This window comes from Patella vulgata, chromosome 4 (genome assembly GCF_932274485.2).
Source record: "Patella vulgata chromosome 4, xgPatVulg1.2, whole genome shotgun sequence".
NCBI classification, from domain to species: domain Eukaryota; kingdom Metazoa; phylum Mollusca; class Gastropoda; family Patellidae; genus Patella; species Patella vulgata.
The window spans coordinates 46,611,333-46,633,486 of record NC_065882.2 but is presented as its reverse complement, the minus strand read 5'-3'; the positions used below and the strand labels follow the sequence as shown (position 1 = coordinate 46,633,486).

The window sequence follows — 22,154 nt, the reverse complement described above, 5'->3', positions numbered from 1 at the left end:
AAAAAATAAATAAAGCCGAAGGCAAGTCCATATACCTTCCATATAAATGCATTATTGTAAACTGGTTTTCTCGCGTTTAAAACATACTTTTTTTGTAAAAGGATTTTTTTTATGGTTTCGTCAGGGATATTATAAATCTTTCGACAAATAATCATCGTATCATTTTTATAAGGGGAATAAATCGACCAATAATATGTTGTTGACCATTCAGGAGCTGGCGCGTGAGCGCGAGCTGTAATCACAGATGACGATATAAAAGCGGCCTATAGAAAGTGATTGATGTATTATAGTGGATAAGACTGATTCGCCATTAAATGTCGCATTTTGTTGAAAATGACACGGTTTAATTTTTTTTCTCTATTGAAATAGAAGAGACGGTGTCCAGTGTCCGATTTAAATTCTGCTGTACGTTGCCAAACTGGTTGTGGATTGAGTTAAACTTTTAAAGAAGAATTGTGTTGTTTGCCTACCCTTTGTATAAAGAGTTTTTCTCGCACCCCGGTACAATAGACTGCATTAGGAGTTTGTATCGACACCTATATAAAAGACGCCAGTCGTTCAGTGTAGGGGTTAGTTTCGTAATGACAACTGGAAAGACTGGATTATTAATTTGGACAAGTATTCCAACCTGTAGCAGCCGATGACTAGCCAAGGAAGTTCGGATACCGCATGGATGACTGGATAGATACGGATGAAACGTTATAGCGCAAGGTGAGAAGGCAATTCGATATATTTGATAGAGTGAGCTCGTATAACCAATTGGCGTGCCTCATTCAATGGTAATCGTGTGCTCCCCGTAGTTTGGTGTAGTAGTAAGGTCCTAACCTAGTCTATATCGTAATAACCATCTTACTTTAAACCATGTACATATCAAACATCAAACAAACTTCCACTACATACTATTCATATATTGTCCCATCATGCACCATTGTTCACACGCGAGACGTTGTTCTCTTAGAAAAGCAGACGATCTTTTTCAAACGGTAAATCACACGTTTGGATGTTTTAAAATCCCGAATCATTGAAAACGATCACACGCCCCATGCTGACAATGTATCTAACTTTTCAAAGCAAGAATTTGCAGGAAAAATACTTAATCTTTGTGTCAACAAAACGAGTGCGAAACGGTATGCGTGGTATAGGGTCTGGTTGTTTTAGGTTTGGGGGATGACCATACATGGCATTTTCCGTGTTTAGATTTCTCTGTAGGCTATGATATGTGTTAAGATTGTTTCTTAAAGTCATTGAGGTTGGTTTCACACCTTCTGTTTGTTGTTGGTAAATTCACTAAGTTAACAGTAGGCTTTTATAAAGCACGTATCTGTTTGGTTGAAATCGGCCAGTTAGGTTATTTTTTCAGTAATTCATTTTACAGCTTCACTTCTAGTCGAATTTAGAAATGTCAACTAATTTCTTTCTATTTATTTACTGTAATCATTATTGCTGGTACCCCCCACCCCGGTATCGAATTGCATCATGAAAAAAGCGGATTGAAATAAACGAATCGAATAACTTTGTGGTCCGCCAGTATCCCACATTTCAAAAACACGACCCGTTCTTTACTGATTTTAAAAGAACCTCTATTTTAGCTGTGATGTTGAGTTTATGGCATTTCTACCATATTCTTTTCCATTTTCGACTTTAGGATAGCATGAAACCCTCTACGGCAGTCTAGTAGTAAAGTTTAGAGAGACAAATCACATCCATAGCAATCTCATATCATTTGTTTTTCCTAAGAAGTACAAAAGGTTGTCTTTAACATTGTATAATTTTGATGGAGTGTAGGAGGAATAAACGAATTAAGCGTTAAATCTAGAAAAAACATGTACCGGTATACAGACATTGTGAATAGGTTTTTGGCTGAAGAAGGATCGGAGGTTACTTTCTGACATAAAGCAGAAGTTTGTTATTACATGACAAAACTTAGATCTTGTCATGTGAACTGTTCTCATTGCACATATAGTTTATCATGACGCCCTTTTTTCACCCTACCTTCATAATTCCGTTTAGTATGCAGTTGGCACGTTGCAGTTTGTTAGATTGGTGTCAATTTTGTGCTAGGTTGAGGTGGTAGGGTGTATTCTACAGCTGTACAGAATACATAATGATACCATGTCGGTGTGTTTTCACTCGCAAGATACGGTATCGGGTCGTCCCAGTCATTGATGTGCGAGCGAAACTCCCTCTGTCAACAGATCATAATCCAGCATTTTTAAAACCAAAAAAACATCGACAAGCGACTAAAACCTCGTCCTAAGATAAATTAGCACAACATAAGACAGAGGTTACTTTAGTGCTGATTAACTACAAATTCAAGAGTTAATAGCTACGGATTTCCCCCCTTTCCTTTCAAAACCCGCGACGTTTCGTGTAAATGTTTTTTTTTTCTTTTGAAACATCGCTTACATCCCACGCGAGCCATGTTCAAAGATGGCGTATAGTAACATCTTTGATTTGATTTTCAAGGGGGCTTTTTTCCATCAAACATTGGTGACTTCTTGTACTTGTCAACACAACTAAGATAAATTTACCAAGTATGGATGACTTGATTGTGTTGCACGTTGTGTTTAGAGGTGACGTTTAGAAACAACGCTTCAAGACGGTCGTCTGCTCTTTGAGATTGGCGAGAAGACATTGTATGACTTCTTCACTACCCGTAATCGCGTATTCTCTGTGTTTGTAGCAGCCATTTTGGTATGAGAAAAGCTTAAAATATTAGAGAAAATTGCGTTCATTGACTTGGGGAGTGTGGAGAAATCGACAGCTGGTAGAATATTGCCTGTTTCACGCCAGAATGCCCAACCAGTGATATGGAACTGGTGATTTCCCGTGCAACTCTCTCACACACAGTTAACGACAATAACATGTGCTCTTGGCACCGTCTTGTATTTCTAGTCGACTAAAACACACCACTTGTGTTTTATATTTAATGCCGGCTCAGATCCGAGCTGAGTAAATAAGCTTAGAGATTGTTTGTTGGTCGATGTTTCGGCATATGCTTGCAAGATGCTGGTAACACGGTTCTTAATTAGCCTCAGATTCAATACAAACCATCAGTCAGGCCACGCCTTAAACTACCCTTACTCGCAGAAGATTTATAGCACACCCACTGCACGTGTTCCTTCTTGATACTGAATGCTAAGTTAAAAAAAAATACTCTCTACCTATACTGGTCGGTATTACACACTACTCTTAAATTCTACCAAACAAAGTTCGCAAGGAAGCGAAAAGAAACTTGCCGAGTTTCTCGCCAGACTTTTGCACTCTTTCCACGTGTGGAACACCCGTCCTGCCAACATCGCATTTTCTTGTGAAAATAAAGCTCACATACTTTAGAGAGTCTGCGGCCAATTAATTAGCCTTTCTCCTGGTTAATGTGGAGTGAAAATCATATTTTTGGAGTGTCGGCGTGATCGTGGCTATGGTATGAAATGTTTAATTCACACTGTAGAAAGATTTACAGTCGTTTTCTAACAAAGGTAGCCGAATACAAACTTATGTTTTCTTGTTAATCAAACGAATTAAGTCAAACGTTTTGATGGCATTATTTTAAAGTGTAATAAGATGAGGACCAGGGAAATGTTTTGAGTTGTAAATTTAGATGGCTTCACTTGATTGTACAATGGCCAATACGCTTCTCTTACCGGATATCGTCTGCTAGCTGGTTAGGGTGTGAGACTGGGGAAAACATCAGAGAATGGAAGGCGGGAGATGTTGTATTTGATGAGCAAAGGCCGGTAAGCTAATTACAAACTATCAATCATAAACCACTGATGATTTCAGTATTTAAATCTTCATTATTATCCTTGCTACCTCATAACATCTTTTCAACCTCCCGATATATCCCAGCTGCTCGGGGATCATGACTCACGGATAGCTATTATCCGATGCCGGATACAGAGCACTGTTAGTTTGCATTCCTTGTTCACACCGATGGTGCATACACTGATTAACCCGGAGATATGAATTAATAACTGAATTATAGGTTGATGCTATTCAGTATAATCCCCGGTGTTTCACTCTATCGTGTATGATTAATAACATTTCACACATTGAACTGATTAGGGATTATGGAGTAAGATTCTATCGCGTACTAACAAACCCATACAAGAGCCAGTATTTAACTTTACACACTTGCGGAATCTGCAATGAAGCATTTTAAAAAAAGTGTAATGGAATAGAAATTGAATTAGCAAACTAAACTCGATATTAGAATCTAATAACATTTTACATGTCTACATCCAAATCAAGAAATCAAATTTACTAATGATCGCGAAAGTGAGTCAGATGTGAATGTTTTCTTTTGGAGTTTGTTAGTTACGGTTACCAAGGTTTTGATGCAAACAAATTCATTCATAAATAGAGATTCAGGTTGAAGAACTAAATCTAAATGAGATCCGACAGTTGAGACAGATTGGACATACAGCAATTTGGCTTTTACACAAGTGCAATGGATGAATGAAAAGTGAGTGAGGTATGAAGAGGCTTGGTATGTTATCTGATGGAGAAAAACAGTTGCGACATGAATGTTATATTCACGCAGCCGTCACTCTTACATTTAATTAACACACACGTAAGACTTTTTAATAGGTGATAACTGAAGCATGACGATGTCTGACAAGTTTAGTATTTATGTATGTATGTATGTATGTTAGTTAGCAAATCAGTGTATAAGTATGGAAGAAGACAGTGGTGATATATGCAACACTATGGGGGCATTTATATTCTGAAAATTTCCGTTATGCAAATAATGCTCATACCCCATTATTTGATTGACGTAACAATCTGTCGCTACAGTCTTTGACGGGAGAGACTCTTGTGTACTTGCGTGTGTGTGTGTATATTTTCGGGAATGGTATTTATTTATGCAAATATGCGTGAGAGGTTTGATTGACACACAGGGCGTTTCTTAAAAGTTTCTACACATGGTGTTTATTTTATACTATGCATTGGCGATTCCCATCTGTACTGGAATGAAATCAACTCTTTTTTGGCTCTATCTCTTTTTCTGTTATTTAAAGATGTCAAGTATTCTTTAGTTTTACACAAGTGTGTTTGTCTTAAGACACGGCGACACTCTGTTATTAATAAAAGGAAAAGTTTTTCAATGTATTTTAAAAAAAAAAAACCATGAATGATCGAATATCAGACAGAAACTAGTTTTTAATCGATATTCGATAGCTAACCAGCTTGGTTTTCTTTATTCTTGCACACACCCATATTGCCATAGTTCTCTCTTGCTTTTTGCAGTTCTGTGTTAGTTTCATAAATCATAGGTTGCCGACTATAGTTTTCTCTTGCTTTGTGCATGAGAAAAACTTCACACGAAAAGCTATGTAAGCTAGTTTCGTAAATCATAGGTTGCCGATAAGTTTTCTCTTGCTTTATGCAGTTCTGAAAACCTTCACTCGAAAAGGTGTGTAAGCTAGTTTTGTAAATCATAGGTTGCCGACTTGAGCAATTTGTAAAATGTAAGGACACCCTGTAACATCTTTTAACTTATATCAAGTTCTGTGTTGAGGATGTGAAGATATGATGTATTTTATTTCATTGATAAATAGTCTTATTACTCGATTTTCTCCTACCGTTACATTAGTTTCGCTTACCTATCTAGTCCGTGTAATTGTGTTTTGCACAGCAAATCAGTTTCTATCAATAAACGTTTGCTCAATTTCTTCTCGTCTGTTATTCGCGAACTGTGACAAAACATGAGTTCGTCTATTTCTATTGTTTCTGAAAGACGGGGACAAAAGACGAAAAAAAGTATGTTAAATAAAAATCCAATGTTCTTTATATTTTAAGCGAACAAACACAATTTGTCTTTTTGCTAAACAAACGTTAAGTGGGTCGCCTATTATCACAATGATCGACGAATTTTAATTTAAGATAAAAGCATTTAGATGATAATTGTTACAGCAATACAGGAAAAATACCTTCAAGTAGAAGGAAATGTATAATACTTGTGACTTCTAGTGGGTTCGCTTAAGATGTTTCCTTTACAGTGCTCTCTCCTTCGGTATACAACGACAATGAGTCAATGACAACCGTTTTAAATTTTCAACAAGTCAAATATTGAACTGTGTTTGATAAGGTAAATTTGTTCGACAAACACTAGTTTTGCACCTTGATTGTTGTGCTATGATTTCTAGCTCTTGCAAGCTGCGGTAGACAACGCCGTAGTTGTACCACTGTCTCGACTCTTGTCATCTTCAAAATGGCGGCGAGAGAGCGACGACACCATTTCTGGCCTTTTTGTGAAGTCGGCATGTAACATCTTCTATGTTGTTATTGGAAAGAAAATAAAAATGTCTGTTTCGTTTATACAATCCAGTCATTTTCTTAATGAAACTGAACAATGCTTTTCAAAGAAGCCACAAGTGATATTGTTTTAAATGAAAATGGAACCAATTTAGTTATGCTCATTAACAATCAAATTACCACGTCTGTATATGATCGGCTTCCATCTGGCAAATATATATATTAGAACTTTGCATAACAGTTTTTGTTCTTAGCAATTTACTTTAATATGATATCGAAGGATGCATGATACAGAGGATAAAGGTAAATATTTATTAAGTAATATGTCAGATCTGACATGCCGAAAGCTATTTTAACTTGAACAACATGGAAACAACACGATCCCATTTAAACAGTAGCAAGAACAACCGTATACGATTAAAGCTTTAATAATTACTGGACACGCCTCACGTGGACAGACACAACACATGGACGTGAGTTTGCATACAGTCTGTAAGAAAATGCTATGTACGCTAGAAAATGTTTGACATGTAACAATAATACAAATTAAATGACGAAGGCATGAATAAGATTCGTGTAAAAACCCGATCAATTAAAAAGCCTTTAAGGCTGTTGGTCAATATTTGAATTTGAATGATTAGAATTTCCTCCGTCATTAACACTTAATGCTCCAGTGTATGGTAATATTCTTGCATGGATTATGGATTCAGGATTTACTTCTGCTACGTTTCACAGCTCTGGCTGCTGCTGTCATATCATATGCAGCCCGCTATGGTTATTATTATGCCATTACTAGTTATTCCTGCAATTATCATCAATCAATCGGTGTCATTTTAATATATTTCACATTTTAATGACAACGCCTGCACTGATGTAAATTATGATTCCATAAAATGTAATAAATTTGAATGGACTTTTTATTGTACACAAAGAACAGGACGTTGACACATTAAAACTAGGACCTGGTGACATATCATTTCAAGTTGTATTAATTTTAATAAAAAAGATGTTTAATGGATATGTTCTTTATAGCTACAACCATCATAATCATGCATTTAGAATGAAAGTCGGCTGCAAATTATTTTAATACGTTTTAAACATACGCAGGCGCGTAACTGGGGGGAGGGGGGGGGCAATCTCCCGCCCCTCTGTGAAAGAATTGTCGACCATAAAAAAAAACTAGATATATAGTGTCCGTCAATTTTACAGCACGCCTAAGAACACCCCCCTCCCTCCCCTCGTTGCTCTGGGCTAGTTACGGCCCTGCACATACGGAATATTCGGACTTTGGTAATTGTGATTCTCTGCATGTTGACTTTACAGATATGTTCCCAATCAAGTAATAGCGGTGGTTGTCCTTCTCTGGGTAGAATGTGTTACTGGTTGCGAAACTTTGACATGTGATTGCACAAATGCATCATTTTGTATTGTAAGACTAAAAAATTGACTACATTTTGTTTTATCGTAATTCATTAATTGTGTTAAGTTTACTGAACAATATTTCAAACCAAATTAGTTACAAGAATAAACATGTCATATTCTTATTCGCTTTGTAAAACTTACGCTATTTTGTTACTTTCCGAGTTGTTTAAACAGTGTAAACCCCCTCTACTAATGCGACCAAATCCCAATATAAGTTGGTGTCTTAAAGAATCAAGTTCACCCCTGTTCTAACCAGTACTTTCAGTACATTGATCTGTTGTGTTCTCGATGCGAAAAGGTGGTCTGTTACCTTTATCTGTGAGATAATCAAATAATTAGTATCTCTCTGGTGCTATGATTTTTCAAAATTGAAGATTTGAGTTTTCTTCCGGGTTCACCGTATAACCACCACCGACTGCGTTCATTGATGATAGTATGAACATAGGAAGTGACATACCTCGTCAGTCCTGAGAATACTTCTAAAGAAAGTTAATAGAATTGGCACACATGTAACCTTCGTTGTTTTTGAAGTTGTCAAACATGATTACAGTGTGAAGGTCGTTACTTTTGGTTTACTTCCATGTCCGGACATGTTTTAATCCTTTTGAAGATGGTTGGTTAATTGTATGCGATTAATTAAATGCACGTCCGCCGGGTGTAACTATCATGTACATGTAACATACATTTTTGAACGAAACGGGAATTATTTTTTTTTGTTGTTGTGTGTGTGGGGGGGGGGGGGGCGGGGGGCTGATGTCCTGGGGCCCCACCATGCCTCATTGTTAATTCGGCCCTGCAAACAATCCATCAGTAAATAGATTTAATAGAAATTATATGGTGTTTGCAAAGATCGGTAACATGTATTGACACCTCCTAAAGGTCGGTGATTTACCACTTTTATGACTACTAAAAACAGGGAATCATTTACAGATTTCTAAACTTGTACGACATTTATATAACGTTAATAACCATGCCTTAAAAAACAAATTGCAATTTAGACAAGGTGAAAGTAACAAACATAACACTCAACGGTATTGGGCCATAAAATAATTACTTTCAACCTCCATCTGTAAAATGATCGGCATTCTGGACAAAATGAAAGCAACAGTCGGAAAATATTTGACAAGAATATTGCTCTACTACCTTGTTAAATGCTTCGTTTGATTACAGTCATCCTATTTTCTACCTCGTTAGCGTAATATAAACCCTTTGTTTATGTGAACCGTCATCGCTATCTGATGTCATCTCGCTTATTTCACGATTGCGTCATCTGTTTTAGTGTTGCTCAAAATCGTATAACTGTTTTTACTATACCGTTCATCACGACTTCATTGCTTTAACACGATTGCGGTTCAAGACGTTTCTATGTATTGTCTTATTTAATTAGCTTATTGCAAAGTTGTTTCTGGACTCTTTAACGTACGGAATTACCCGAATGCTAGTGCGTGTGCAATCGATGAGTACTTCAGTATTGGCTTGAAATGGCATTAACTTAAACATCCCCTGATAATAGTCACCGTGGTCATTACCGCTCCATTAAAATACAGCTATCACATTTGGGTGTCAGATTATAGTGGCTTGCACCAATTATTAACAGTACGATAATTGATCCCATACACCATCTCTCTGATTTCAGCGGATTGTACATCATATGGTTCCGTTATATGATAGTATGGCTGGTTATCACTCCAGTAGCACCCTTTGTGGATTATAATCGATTTCAGCCCATTTGTAAAACTGCTTCATCATTAAATGTTGTAATAATGATTTAACTCTCGAGTAGTCATTGCAAGTTATTTCTATTTTATGGAAAAATTGTCACATGCTACTTGAGCTCACCAATGACGCTCACACATATGACAAAAAAAACAAAAACAAAAAAAAAAACAACACACCACACCACATTTTCATCCCCTTTGCAGTGATTTCCAAAAATTTACATAAAATAAAATATTTGAAATATCTTCATCTTTGTTTTCTGATATAATCATGTTTCTGTACTCCAAATACAGAAAAAAAAGAGAGAAAAATTGTGTGAGTCAGATATTTAAACTGATGATATGTTTTTAAACTGATAGAGATATTTAAATAAGTTAACATTATCAAGCAACTATATGTGTGGTATTAAAACATTCTTTTTTAACGAAGCTAAGGATTTCTGTAGTGGTAAGGGCGTCGTTGTTTATATGTACATGTACGATATTTTTTGTCGGCAACTGAGTGAAAGTTTTATTAATAGCTGTGCCATTGTTTTCTTTAAGTGATAGAGAACTGGAGAAACTTTTAAACTGTTTATTTTAAGTGGAAATAAATTAAAGATAGGAATGAGAAAAGAAATCATCGCTCCTTTATTTAATCAGTTAATCTGACATGCGTACTAAATTTACAAAAGAATTGGCCATGGGAACCAACAGTTTCTTACATAATTGTTACGCAACATTCGCCTTGGGCCACACTCGACATCTAGAGACTGTTTTGTTTTGGGGAAGAAGTTATAGTGTTTTTAAAACTCAATTATCATCACCTCGGCTCGTCCGCCTCGGTTATTTGTCATTAATGGTAACCTCTCGATTTCATTCCAAAATCAAAGACTTTTTCCAGCCCCTAGGCAACGCCCCTATAATTAGATCCAGGGGCGATAACTCATCCATCGCGTGGGAACCACTCTTGATGTGTTAATAACGAGGGGATCTGTCATTCATTCTACTTGAGAGTTGACGTTGATCAGAGAACCGGACACTACTTCATTTAAACAATTGAATGTTCAAAATTTACAAAAGATAATCATGTAAAGTTTGGTATTTGATTATTAATGACTTCGTAATCATCCAATTGACATTGAAGTAGAATAGAGCCATCTTAACATATTTTATGCGTAATGTTTGAGAACAAGAAATCAGGAATGTTTTTGATTTCTCATTTGTATAAATTAATTTACCTAAAGCAACTAATAATGATAATATTAATTTTGGTATTGATTCAATCGAACTTATAGACTTATTCCTCATTGATTGAACTATGACATGACGTATCTGAAATGCAGACTGGTTTTAAATCTCATAGGAACATAATTTCTCTTTGTATTAAGATATTAATTAACATTTGTTCAAAATAGATGCCCGTAGAAAAATATTTAAACTAGATTTCGCCGTAAGCATATTCGAGCAAATTTGTAATTAAATATTGTGTTATAGACGAACTTTGGACGAGGTCACTTGCTTATGTAAAATTACGCGAATTTTTTTTTCAAATTCAGTAAAGCTGTATGATGCCTGAAGTGATGGAGGTTTGATTGACTTGTAACATATTATTTCTATCATATAAAGGATAGGTAAATTGCTATCTATCATTGTACACACAGAACTGTACTTACAAAGTAGCTGTTCATACTTATCTATTAACTTACTATCATCAGATGTTTGTCATTGACTAGATGTGGCTTTGTACCTATTAGTTTATTGTTCGAGGTAATTTAGAACTGGAAATACTGGCCATATAAGTCATTACAAGAAGAGAAGTCTTTCACCGAATTCAGTTGAACCTGGGGTTTAAATTGCTTAATGTTATGCTTGGAAAATTAACTGTTTCTTTTTTATGTGAAAACCAAATGAGGTTAGATTCAATCCTTTGAAGATTGGTTTGGGTATTATACTTCGTGAAGTATTCATTAGAGTCGAGTCTAAGTCAATAAATACGTATTAGAATACAAATGGTGTAAGAGCAAGTCATTGCATAAGTCCAGGTTAAATCCTAATACGATACATGACGGTAATAGGGTTCGGTCATTCTTGTATAAAACTAGGTGTTATTGTTATTTTTCTCAAACTTTTGATGGAACGTGAATGAATAATGTTAAAAGTGTGTTGTTTTCTTCAACCAGCTGTTTATAGTCAGACCCCCAGAAGCAAAGAATTCACGAAATATTTACATTGTGGAAACGAACGAGTGACGTAGTTAGCCCAGGTGTCTGTTTGAACGAACTTCTCTACCATCACCAAACTTGACTGTATTTGAACGGGGTTTACGTGCGAAATTGAAAGATTAAAGAATGTCTACAGCCAGGGTTCGTTTCTGCACAAGAAGAGATTTTCAAGTCTCCTTCACTCAAAGTTTCACAACATTCTCTAGCAAAATGTCAGTTACCTGACGCATGCGTGTTAAAACCGTTATATTTCCACAGAACTGTATTTTTTCTCATATGGCAGGACCGGACATAGGTTTAGATTCCAGTCGACAGTTTTCGAGGGTACCTATACGTCACCTTTTGCAGGTGAACGTGACAAAGTTGTGTCAGGGTGCTAAATTACCGTTTCTCACGTACAAGCTCAATCATGTCGTAGTTTCAAAACTTAAACTTCTCAACACAGGTGTACAGCTAATTTGGCGGGGCTCATACAGTAGTTTTAATCAGGGAGTATAGATAGGAGTAGGAGCTTCAGGGTAATCCTTGTTCGTGTTAGGGGTCGATTGTTTGAAATGGCAGTCACTTATTAACGCTATATTTGGTAGTTCCATACAGCGTGAGCTGAAAATCATAATGTATAACGACCGTTGTCCGCAAGTAAAAATACCATGCTAGCACCGGACTGACGAGTGAGTGTTACCCCTCCCCCGTCAACACTTGGTAATGCTTGTCAGTGACTTAAGAGGGTTTAAGAGAGTTACGGGGTATGCAACTCGACAAAATTCATTCTCCTACCTTACATTGCACACATATCCGTTGGCTGCATATCACCCCGGGAAAGTTCTTCAGAATTTTCTGGCATGGCTTGCCCTTGTCAGTGGTGTAGGATGGAGGGAATGACAAGGACCAACGTATGGGACAAACCACAGAGGTCCGATGTGTACATTGGTGCGCAGGTATAAGATCTCTTGATAGTTGGAATTTGAAAAAAATAGTAGGCCAAATTTCCTTAATAGCACATTGTATGGTGTATGCCCGTCATCATTTGCCAGGTTGGCACAGAAAAGTCGGAAGTCAAAACGCATTTCAGAACTGTAGCACTGAAGAAACCCTTAAATTCAATGAATTCCCCTCCCTGTTAATTTGCTTTTGGCGAGCACTTACGTGGTATTACATTACCATTTCAAATATCTGACTTTCATTATTACTGTCGTTTTGGTAATTGGTTGGTATGGTGGTATCGCGAGAGTTACTTCAGATCTCAATCAATTACTATGTAATGAGGGTATTTATTTCTACCCATGCCCCCTCTCTCCAAATTAAATATATCGTTGGTTCTTACCTCATACTGATATCTGCAGAAAGTAGGGCGTTAAACCCCATATCATGCATACTGATATCTGAAATCCTGTATAGCATTACCGGTGAATGAATGAAATGGGGTTTAATTTCCTACTTTTCTGCACCAAAACTTTACTTATAAATAATATACTTCTAAGATGTGAGATTTAAGGGTCTGAATATATTTTGAACTTGATTGGATTATATTTTAAGGTGTCGTTATTAATTAATGTAAGTCTTTTGTCATTAATCGATTTTGTCATTTTTGAACTGAATCGCTCAAGAATAGCTGCGAAAACTTTATAAACTGACATGTGACTAGTGTGTGTTTCACGCTTTGCTATGTCAGTTTCAGTTTTCAATCAATTTGATTGACCCAAGAACGCGCTAAGCGCATAAAACGAACTATAACATAGCGGTGTTATCAGTTATAGGTTTATCGCACTGGAATCAACTTACCACCCATAATCGGCTCACTAACGATTAATGTATTCAATATTCAATGGACATAATTATATAATATGTATCGAAAGGTATGTTATATTTCTATTTGAGAAATCGATTACCGATATTATTTTCTATATTGAAGATTACCTGCTTTGTATACCGGTGCTAATTCCTTAGTAGCTTAACGCCTTTGAAATGATTTGCAGAATTGCGATTTTATCACATTCTAGGCATAATAATGTGGTTTTTTTTATACGTTTGGTCTTTAGTTATAGAAATATCGAAATTGAATCGCCTCAACTCTCTCGGGTTTGGTGTTTTTTTCTGGCGGCTTTGAAACCGCTTTCGGAGGAGTGATCATTAAACACGGAATTTGTAAAATAATATTCTGTTTTTACAAAAAATAAACCCGAAGAAAAAACATTCTAGATACCAAATTACTTCTTTTTACTTAGATAAGAAATCTGCAGATATCAAATCCACGAAACTTGCCATAACCAGAACCAATAAACCTCGTATAATTCTATAACAAATGCGCTTAGTTATTTTTAGCACGGTGTCAAACGGTAAGAAAAACTGGGGCCAGAAGTGTTAATAATTCTCCTGTTTTAGCCAATCAGATCGCGTCTTTTATCTCTGATTGCGGTCAGGTTTGACAGCTAAAAGCTGATATTCGATGAAACTTGAAGTGGGTGGTTTTCTTAGAGGTGTGGCTAACACCTTGGATTGATGATTGGCATAAAGATCCGCCTATTGACCCTCTTTCACAGTGACGGCTTCTTGAGCTCTCCATCTCTCAGTCAGTTTGAGTGTGGATTCGAAGCAGTACGTTTACTTGGATTATGTATAATTGTGATCAGTGATTTCCAGTATATAGGAATATTATTATCGATATGTAGACATTTTCTTGAAATATAATTTGTAAAATGGAGGTTGCACAATGATTGATGGCGTATGGTACGTTGTTTATTCACAGAGCACAGTGTGATCGACAAGCTGAAGCGGCGAAGGCCCTACCAAGCCAAACTGAATGGAAGGGCATGGGGACACGCCGTTTTCCTAGCCCAACAGTGTATCCTGTCCTTACCCTCGTCCTTCTACTAACGTTAGGAATTGCCTTAACTACAGGTAAGTGAATATATTTACGTTTTAACTTCAAATCACATCGATAAATGTAAAGAAATACATATGCGCATTCATATGCGCGAAGAATACCCTGATAATGGTGGACCATGACTAGCTTAACTGGTATACTATACGTATACTAGAAAAGAAAATATATATATTTTATAAGCGTGACAGTCTTTTGTATTAATTTTGTAAACAAATCTGAAATAAAAAATAAATATTTCTTTTTGTATTTTTCAGCACAAGGGCTGAGTGACAGAATTCTAGGGTGTGATATCGACACATGTGCTAAACAATTCCAAAGATTACAGTCAGTTGAAAACGGTGTTATGGGGCCCGATAAGGAATGCATAACTCTCAGAACATACTGGAACTGTATTAAGAAAAAGGTTCGAGATTGCAAGGGAGATTTAAATTATTTGACAGTTCGAACGGGTGTGAAAAATAGAATGGGGCAAAATAATTGCTCAAAAAATGGACGAACATTGGGTCCTGAAGATGAAAAGACTTCTGTACCTACTATCCCATCAGTATGTTCTTATCACGGGAAAAAAGTGTATAAACACTGTGGACTATTTGGGGATCCCCATTTGAGTACATTTCATGGAGATTTCCAAACATGTAAAGTGCAAGGAGCTTGGCCGCTTGTTAAAAACAAATTTCTACTAGTTCAAGTGACCAATGATCCGGTCACGGGAGAAAGTAGCGCCACAGCCACAAGCAAGGTAATATGATTTAATAATTATCATTAATCAGCACCATTATCTCCCATTATCAGAGTTAACACCCCTTTGGTTTCTCCCCTATATAATTATTCCAATCCAACACGTCGTTCTCAGTGGCAAGCTCAGGGTGTCATGGCCGCCAACACCTCCGAAGTGCGTGTGTAAACAATACACCGTCTTTTGTTCTCACCCAAAATCTTACCCCCTTTACATGTTCATACTTTCCTAATACATATTTAGATATCCCCACATATGTAGCTGGTATGTAGGGTAACTGGTTTGATAGTTTATTGAATGTGTAAAGATACACGTTTCGTGAGACAAAACTCGTGAGGATTTTTGCAGCATAGGTGAAATGGGGCGATAGAAACAAAATGGCGGATAAAGTGTGGTATCTGTGAACCTAGGTCATGTAGAGCAATGTATGCCCAACAGAGTTCATAGCTACCAAACGCGGTTTATTTTACCTTTTGTTAGAAGTATGTGTCGATAAATTATTTAGGTCAGTGTAGATGGTACAGAAATTAAGGAACAGTTTGAAGTAATAAAGCATGACATGCTGTAGGCCGATGTTATTTTCTAATTGAAGAATACGATGTTCAAGTAATTTCACAGTTTATCTGTTGGGCTTTGCACCCATCGTTTATTGATCGCTCAAAGTTAGTAAAGATGCTGTGTACACATTGTTACAAGAGAAACAATTAACAGAAAGGGGATTGTTTATTCCTGTTGAATATACGCCGAAACTTGAATACACAAGCAGTACACATCAGATATTTGCACAGGTGTTGATACAAAGTACTACATATTTTTATAATTTCATAATACAGGGGAATAAAATGTTTGTAATGTCATACTTGATACCAGTATATGGCTGAATGTCACCTCATATCTCAAATAATTGAGTTTATTATATATATACTACAGTGGTATATATGCCTTGGGTAAAGTAAACAACCTAATATATAATATAGGCCCTACCAACATAAGGCGTAACAGTTTGTTACCATACACATATTATATGCATAATTTAAAGTGGTCGTTCCAAGTTATTTAGTAACACTATTTGAATGAAAAATAAACAAAAACATAAGCAGATAGCACAATATCAGGGAGATTGTTTTCATGTTAAAGAGACTGAACGTCTTTGATTTTGGTACAAAAATAAGGTATTGCATTGGGTTGATCTAATATTAAAACATATCGTTACCCCACAAAACAAATCGACATATGAAATCAACAATGATCATTTTTAATTAAACTTTGAAAATATAGGGTTTAGGCCTATGCATTGGAGAAGAACAAAACACCAGATATTAATTCAGTATTATTGTCCATTCTAGCATCCGCGTCTGTCGTTGGTTCTCACGTATTATTTATCAGTATTCTTAATTTATATTAAGATGGATTCGTCTGTTTGTCTGTCTGTCTATCTGTCCGTCCGTCCGTCCGTCCGTCACACTTTTGGGGATACAATAACCCTCTTTCTAATTGAGCTAGAATGTTCAAACTTGGTGTTGGTGTTTATTAGGTCAATGCCTTGATGGAGTTCGAAGATGAGCATCCATATCAATATCATTACATTCTAATTAAGCTAGAATGTTCAAACTTGGTGTAGGTGTTTATTAGGTCAATGCCTTGATGGAGTTCGAAGATGAACATCAATATCAATATCATTACATCAATATCTTGACTAAGTTCTATAATGAGCATTTTCTGCTGAGGGTAGGCAGAGGGGAAAGCAATTTGATTGGCCGAGACATTGGAACACAATAACTCTCATTCTAATTGAGTTAGAATATTCACACTTGGCGTAGGTGTCCATTAGGCGAATGTGGAGTTCAAAGATGGGAATTTTCTGCTTAGAGTAAGCAGAGATAAGCAATTTGATTGGTTGATGCTTTGGGACACGATAACTTAAAGTAGCTAAGTCTTTAACTCAATATCATCAAAAATATTCAACATTGAAAACACGATTTATTTGTCAAATTAAATCAACATTCATGTTGTGATCTTACCGGAAAAAGATGGGCTTTTGATATCCAATATTTAAGACAAAATAAACATTTTACCATTGGTACACGAATCGTGTACCATAATGCGCTTCAGTCCCAGTTGTATCAAGAGACTCGATGGACGAGGCTAGACACATTGCACCAAATCAAACGGCGTATGTAGACAGGAATAACCAGACGCTAGAAATTTTCACTCGCTTGAGACTGCTGGCTTATTTCGCCGAACATAACTGATTTGAAATTGGAGTAAAAACGGAAACCATTGAATTTAAATCAGTTTATATACATTCATACTACATTATTATCAGTTTAAATCAGTTTATATACATTCATACTACATTATTATATGCGCTGCGACCCACTTTTGTCAATTTCTAGGTCCCAAATGTTAGCGATTTAGCTCCTTTAAGTTCTAATTACGTGAGAGTGAGAACACTTGGTGTATAGCTTAATTACATCAATACCTTGACCAAGTTCGATAATGAACATTTCCTGCTGAGGGTAAGCTGAGCGATACGCAATTTGATTGGTCGAGACTTTGGAACACAGTAACTCTCCTCCTACTTGGTGTAGGCGTTTATTAGGCGAATGCCTTGATGGAGTTCGATAATGAACATTGTCTGCTTACGCTAAGCAGATATAAGCAATCTGATTGATTGATGCTTTGGGGCACGATAACTTTGATTATAATGAAGCGAGAGCGATGAAACTCCGAATATAGATCCATTATATCATTACCTTGACTAAGTTCGATGGTGAGAATTTTCTGCTTAGGCTAGGGAGCGATAAGCAATTTGATTGATCAAGACTTTGGAACATAACAACTCTGTTTTTAATTGAGGTAGAATGTTTAAACTTGATGTAGATACTCGTTAGACGAATGTCTTGACCGAGTTCAATTATTAACATTTCGAGCTGAAGCTAAGCAGAACTAATCAATTTCATTGGTCGATGCTTTGGGACAAGATAGTCTTGATTCTACCTGATAGAGAGTGATGAAACTTAGTGTATAGTTTGATTGCTCGATACTTTTGAAAAAACTAAATGTGCGATTAATTTATATGTGTCATCTACAATGTATTTATTTTGGGATTTAGGCGGGGGACATCAGCCACGCTGTTGGTTTGTTAGTCTTTATTTAGTTAGCTCACGGTTCTGAATCTATCACTCTATTGTCTATCCATTCCAGAACACCAGACAGCACTTCTCATTGATTTCGAAAGTTAAACAATCACACATGCATACATGCAGCAAAGAAAAGTAGGACGTTAAATCCCATTTCATTCATTCATTCATACATGCAGTGAAGAAAAGTAGGACGTTAAACCCCATTTCATTCATTCATTCATGCATACATGTACTATATTGCACACCTGATTTTCATCATGCATATATTATGAATGAATGGGAAAATATAATTTTCTTTGGGTATTGAAAATTTGAAAACCCCCCACAAAAAACCCTTATAGATTTATATCTATATAAATGCAGAAACATTAATTACATGTATGACCTTGGCATTGATAATATAATTTACAGAGCAACTTGTTTATGTATTCTCTATTATTAAACTTAATTAAGAAAGAGTTCCACTTTAAGGGGAGCCAGTAGTGAGAAATATAATTAATACATGTAGATATGACCCATATACTATGTTTTATATGTAAAACACTTTCTATTACTTATGTAAAGCTACATGTATCTTTTATTTATCTTTTCAGTTAACCGTTGTGATAAAGAAAAATCAAGATTGTGCTATCGAGCCCTACTTAATGTATCAAGCCCAGACAGATGCATTACCAGGCGCTTTTCATGATGGACACACTCATTATGGACCACATAAAGCAGTGGAATTATTAGAAATCGAAGAAGGAAAACATGTAGAAATTCACATTAGATATATAGCAACAACTATCGTTGTGAGACAAATTGGACGATATTTCACATTTGCCATTAAAATGCCAGAAGAAATAGTTAACAGCACAAAGGGTGATTCGAATTCGGGTTTGTGTGATCGAGGGTGTCCAGCACATGAACGCATAAATTATCAGGAATACTTAGCAACGAGACATAAAAAAATTGATAATCTAAAAGAAGATAGTGCTATTAAAGTTCAAATGCCGCGCTCGGACGCAGAAGGCATTTGCCGTGAGGCTAAAGTGGTGGACTTTTATTTCGATTCTTGTGTGTTTGATCTTATGACAACAGGTGATAAAAATTTTACATTAGCGGCACTGAGTGCTTTACAAGATATAATAAAATTAGACCCTTCTATAGTTAACTCCCAGCTTAATAGGACTGATTTTAGAAAATATGACAAAACATTTGGGAATGGTGCCCCACCCAGGACTGGTCTATCATGGATACTAGCCTTCACTGTGTTATTGTGTGTATTATCTTGTAGAAAAGTGCATTAGTTGTGTAGACTTATTTTTTTTTTTTTTTAGAAAAAAGTGCATGTCACAACACTTACTGTGTATATAAAGAAAGGGTGTGAAAGTGTTGTGCCAACTTTATATTAATATGGACATTTCTACACTTTGTGTAGCTGTGTTTTATCCACAAGTACCTCATTTTAATAGGGGTAGCTCTTGTAGAGTTACCCTGGGTGGGAAATCATTGCATTTTTGGGGGGTTGGGGAATTATTTATATCTTTGAACAGTGAGCAGATTAAGATAATCCCTATTAGACACAAAATCAATGAATATTTCTTAAGCCTTTAATCAGTATTATTGATATTCAATTCTCTTTCATTTTAGTTTTGTTGTAGGATGGAGTATCAATGAACAAAATATGTATACGTTTATTTTAATTTATGCTAATCTATGGAATATAAATTTTAATGGTCCCATTAAAAAGAAAATAATGTGTAATAGATTGCCTTATTTACATAGACAATGACATCATTATGTAAATTAGGTAAATGTTAATCTGCTCACTGTATAGAGAATACTTTATACATATATTGGAATAATAATTAATAATAATAATGGTGACTCTTTAATAATTATCGAGTTCATCAAATATTTTATACTGAATTCAATCTGTCATGATATAAAAGTTTAAAAAGTGAAAACAACCCTTGTGTACTTGTCTCTTTCATTGCAAATCCATTTAAGTATTTGTCAATGGGAAATGGAGAAAACAGACATGGAGTCGGTTGAATATAGTCTTTAATACATGTAAACACACCTTAATGTGACAGTCTCGTCAAAAATTTGGCCATTGGAAACCAACTATCAATGTATAATATTACGTTGATTTACTGCCAGTACATGTACATGCACATGTACAAATGTATGTAGTGAAACACAAATCATAATAGTAAATATAGCAAATACAAATTCGTTACATATATAGAAACATACCATAAACAAACTATAATCATGACATGTAGACTGTATAGAATCAAACCATTGTATAAAATCAAACCATAAACATTACATGTACATTGTATACAATCAAACAATAATCATTACATGTACAGATTGTATAAAATCAAACCAGACTATAATCATTACATGTATAGAAACACACCTTAAACAAATTATTATAACTACAATAACATGTACATTGTATAGAGACAAACCATGACCCTTACCTACAGAGAATCAAAGCATATAGAACCAAAATCATTACATAGACCACTTCTTATGTATTTCAGTGGGTAAATATGATCTGATACGTCACTGTACATATAGGTGATAATTTTTGCTGAACGTGTACTTTTGTTTGCATAAAAATAGGTCATTATAATTAAATGTATCAGATTTACTGATTTTTTTGTGTGTGAAACATTTTGCGTTATATAATGCTGCACACTACTGAGCCCATCGGGTTCTTTGATTGTTTATACATGTATAAACAAAATGTCGATGATAAGATGTCAATGATAAGATGCCACACTTGATTTCAAATCATCACTGTTCTCTTTTTTCCAAATTGTCCATTATGTCTACATTACATGTCTGACTGTTATATATACAGTGTACTAGAATTATATCTTATGAAAATATGAAAATACAATTTTTTTGGAAGGATTATGTAAATCGTGAATATGAACAATGTCAACTTATTTAGAAATATGATAATTTGTGGCTTTAACTAAGTTGCAATCGTCACTTTAAGGAATGCTTAAATGTACACATGCATATTGGCAAAAAGACCCACAGAAATCACACTGCCCCTCCCCCTTCACGCCTTTGTCTGCAGACTAAATATTTAAAAGATTCATTAGTAAATACACTGTATATAATGGATGTGAGTTAATCATTACTGAATGTGTAATAATTTTAAATTTTATTTTTGTACCTCATACCTAATATAATTTAAACCTAAATTATCTTACATACACAAGTAATTTTACTTTTAGTTGAGAAATAAAAACACAACTTTACACCTAATTTATTTAGTAAATCTTGAGGAATTCCAATTTTCTTTAAGATGTTAGTTGGCGCTGACCTAAAAAATACTTGTACATTGTTATGATTTGGTTCAGTATGTTGTGTTTGAAGGGAATAATGAATTTTTTGGCTGTTAAAATCCTTTACTTGATATTTAAAGGTCAGGTTTTAACCCCGTGCTTGCAAATTTATGCAGTATGTTGCAAAAAACTCCAAAAAGAAAACATTTTTAAAAACATCATATTTAAAAAGTTGGTGGAATGGAAAGTCTTTGATCAAGTTAGGATGTTTGAATTAATATGACTTGGATATCAAATTTATGCAGTATGTTTCAAAAAGAAACCATTTTTGAAAACATCAAAGTCAGAAATCGTTGGAATGGAATAGTCTTTGATCAAGTTAGGATGTGTGAATTAATGTGACTTGTATATTTAAAATTTGGTTCTGAAAATGGGGATTTCGAGATTAAAAGGTTAAAGGGGTCAAGTACGAGTAGAAAGTCCAATATAA

General features: G+C 35.4%; 1 protein-coding gene across 5 annotated transcripts in view; it reads left to right on the top strand.

Annotated features, from left to right (window-relative positions):
* LOC126817605 (repulsive guidance molecule A) overlaps positions 1–19,684 on the top strand; it is a 35,449-nt gene extending 15,765 nt beyond the window's left edge. Inside the window, exons 1-4 of one of the 5 annotated variants that reach the window (XM_050544692.2) lie at positions 279–711; positions 14,349–14,500; positions 14,741–15,225; positions 18,962–19,684. In XM_050544692.2, coding sequence (XP_050400649.1) covers positions 692–711; positions 14,349–14,500; positions 14,741–15,225; positions 18,962–19,657 — 1,353 coding nt within the window. In that variant the 5' untranslated portion in view covers positions 279–691 and the 3' untranslated portion in view covers positions 19,658–19,684. Of the gene's footprint in view, positions 1–278; positions 712–3,280; positions 3,738–13,347; positions 13,459–14,156; positions 14,501–14,740; positions 15,226–18,961 lie in introns of those variants that run through there. The other 4 variants (XM_050544691.2, XM_050544688.2, XM_050544690.2 and 1 more) reach the window with 4 other exon arrangements.
* Positions 19,685–22,154: the final 2,470 nt, after the last annotated feature.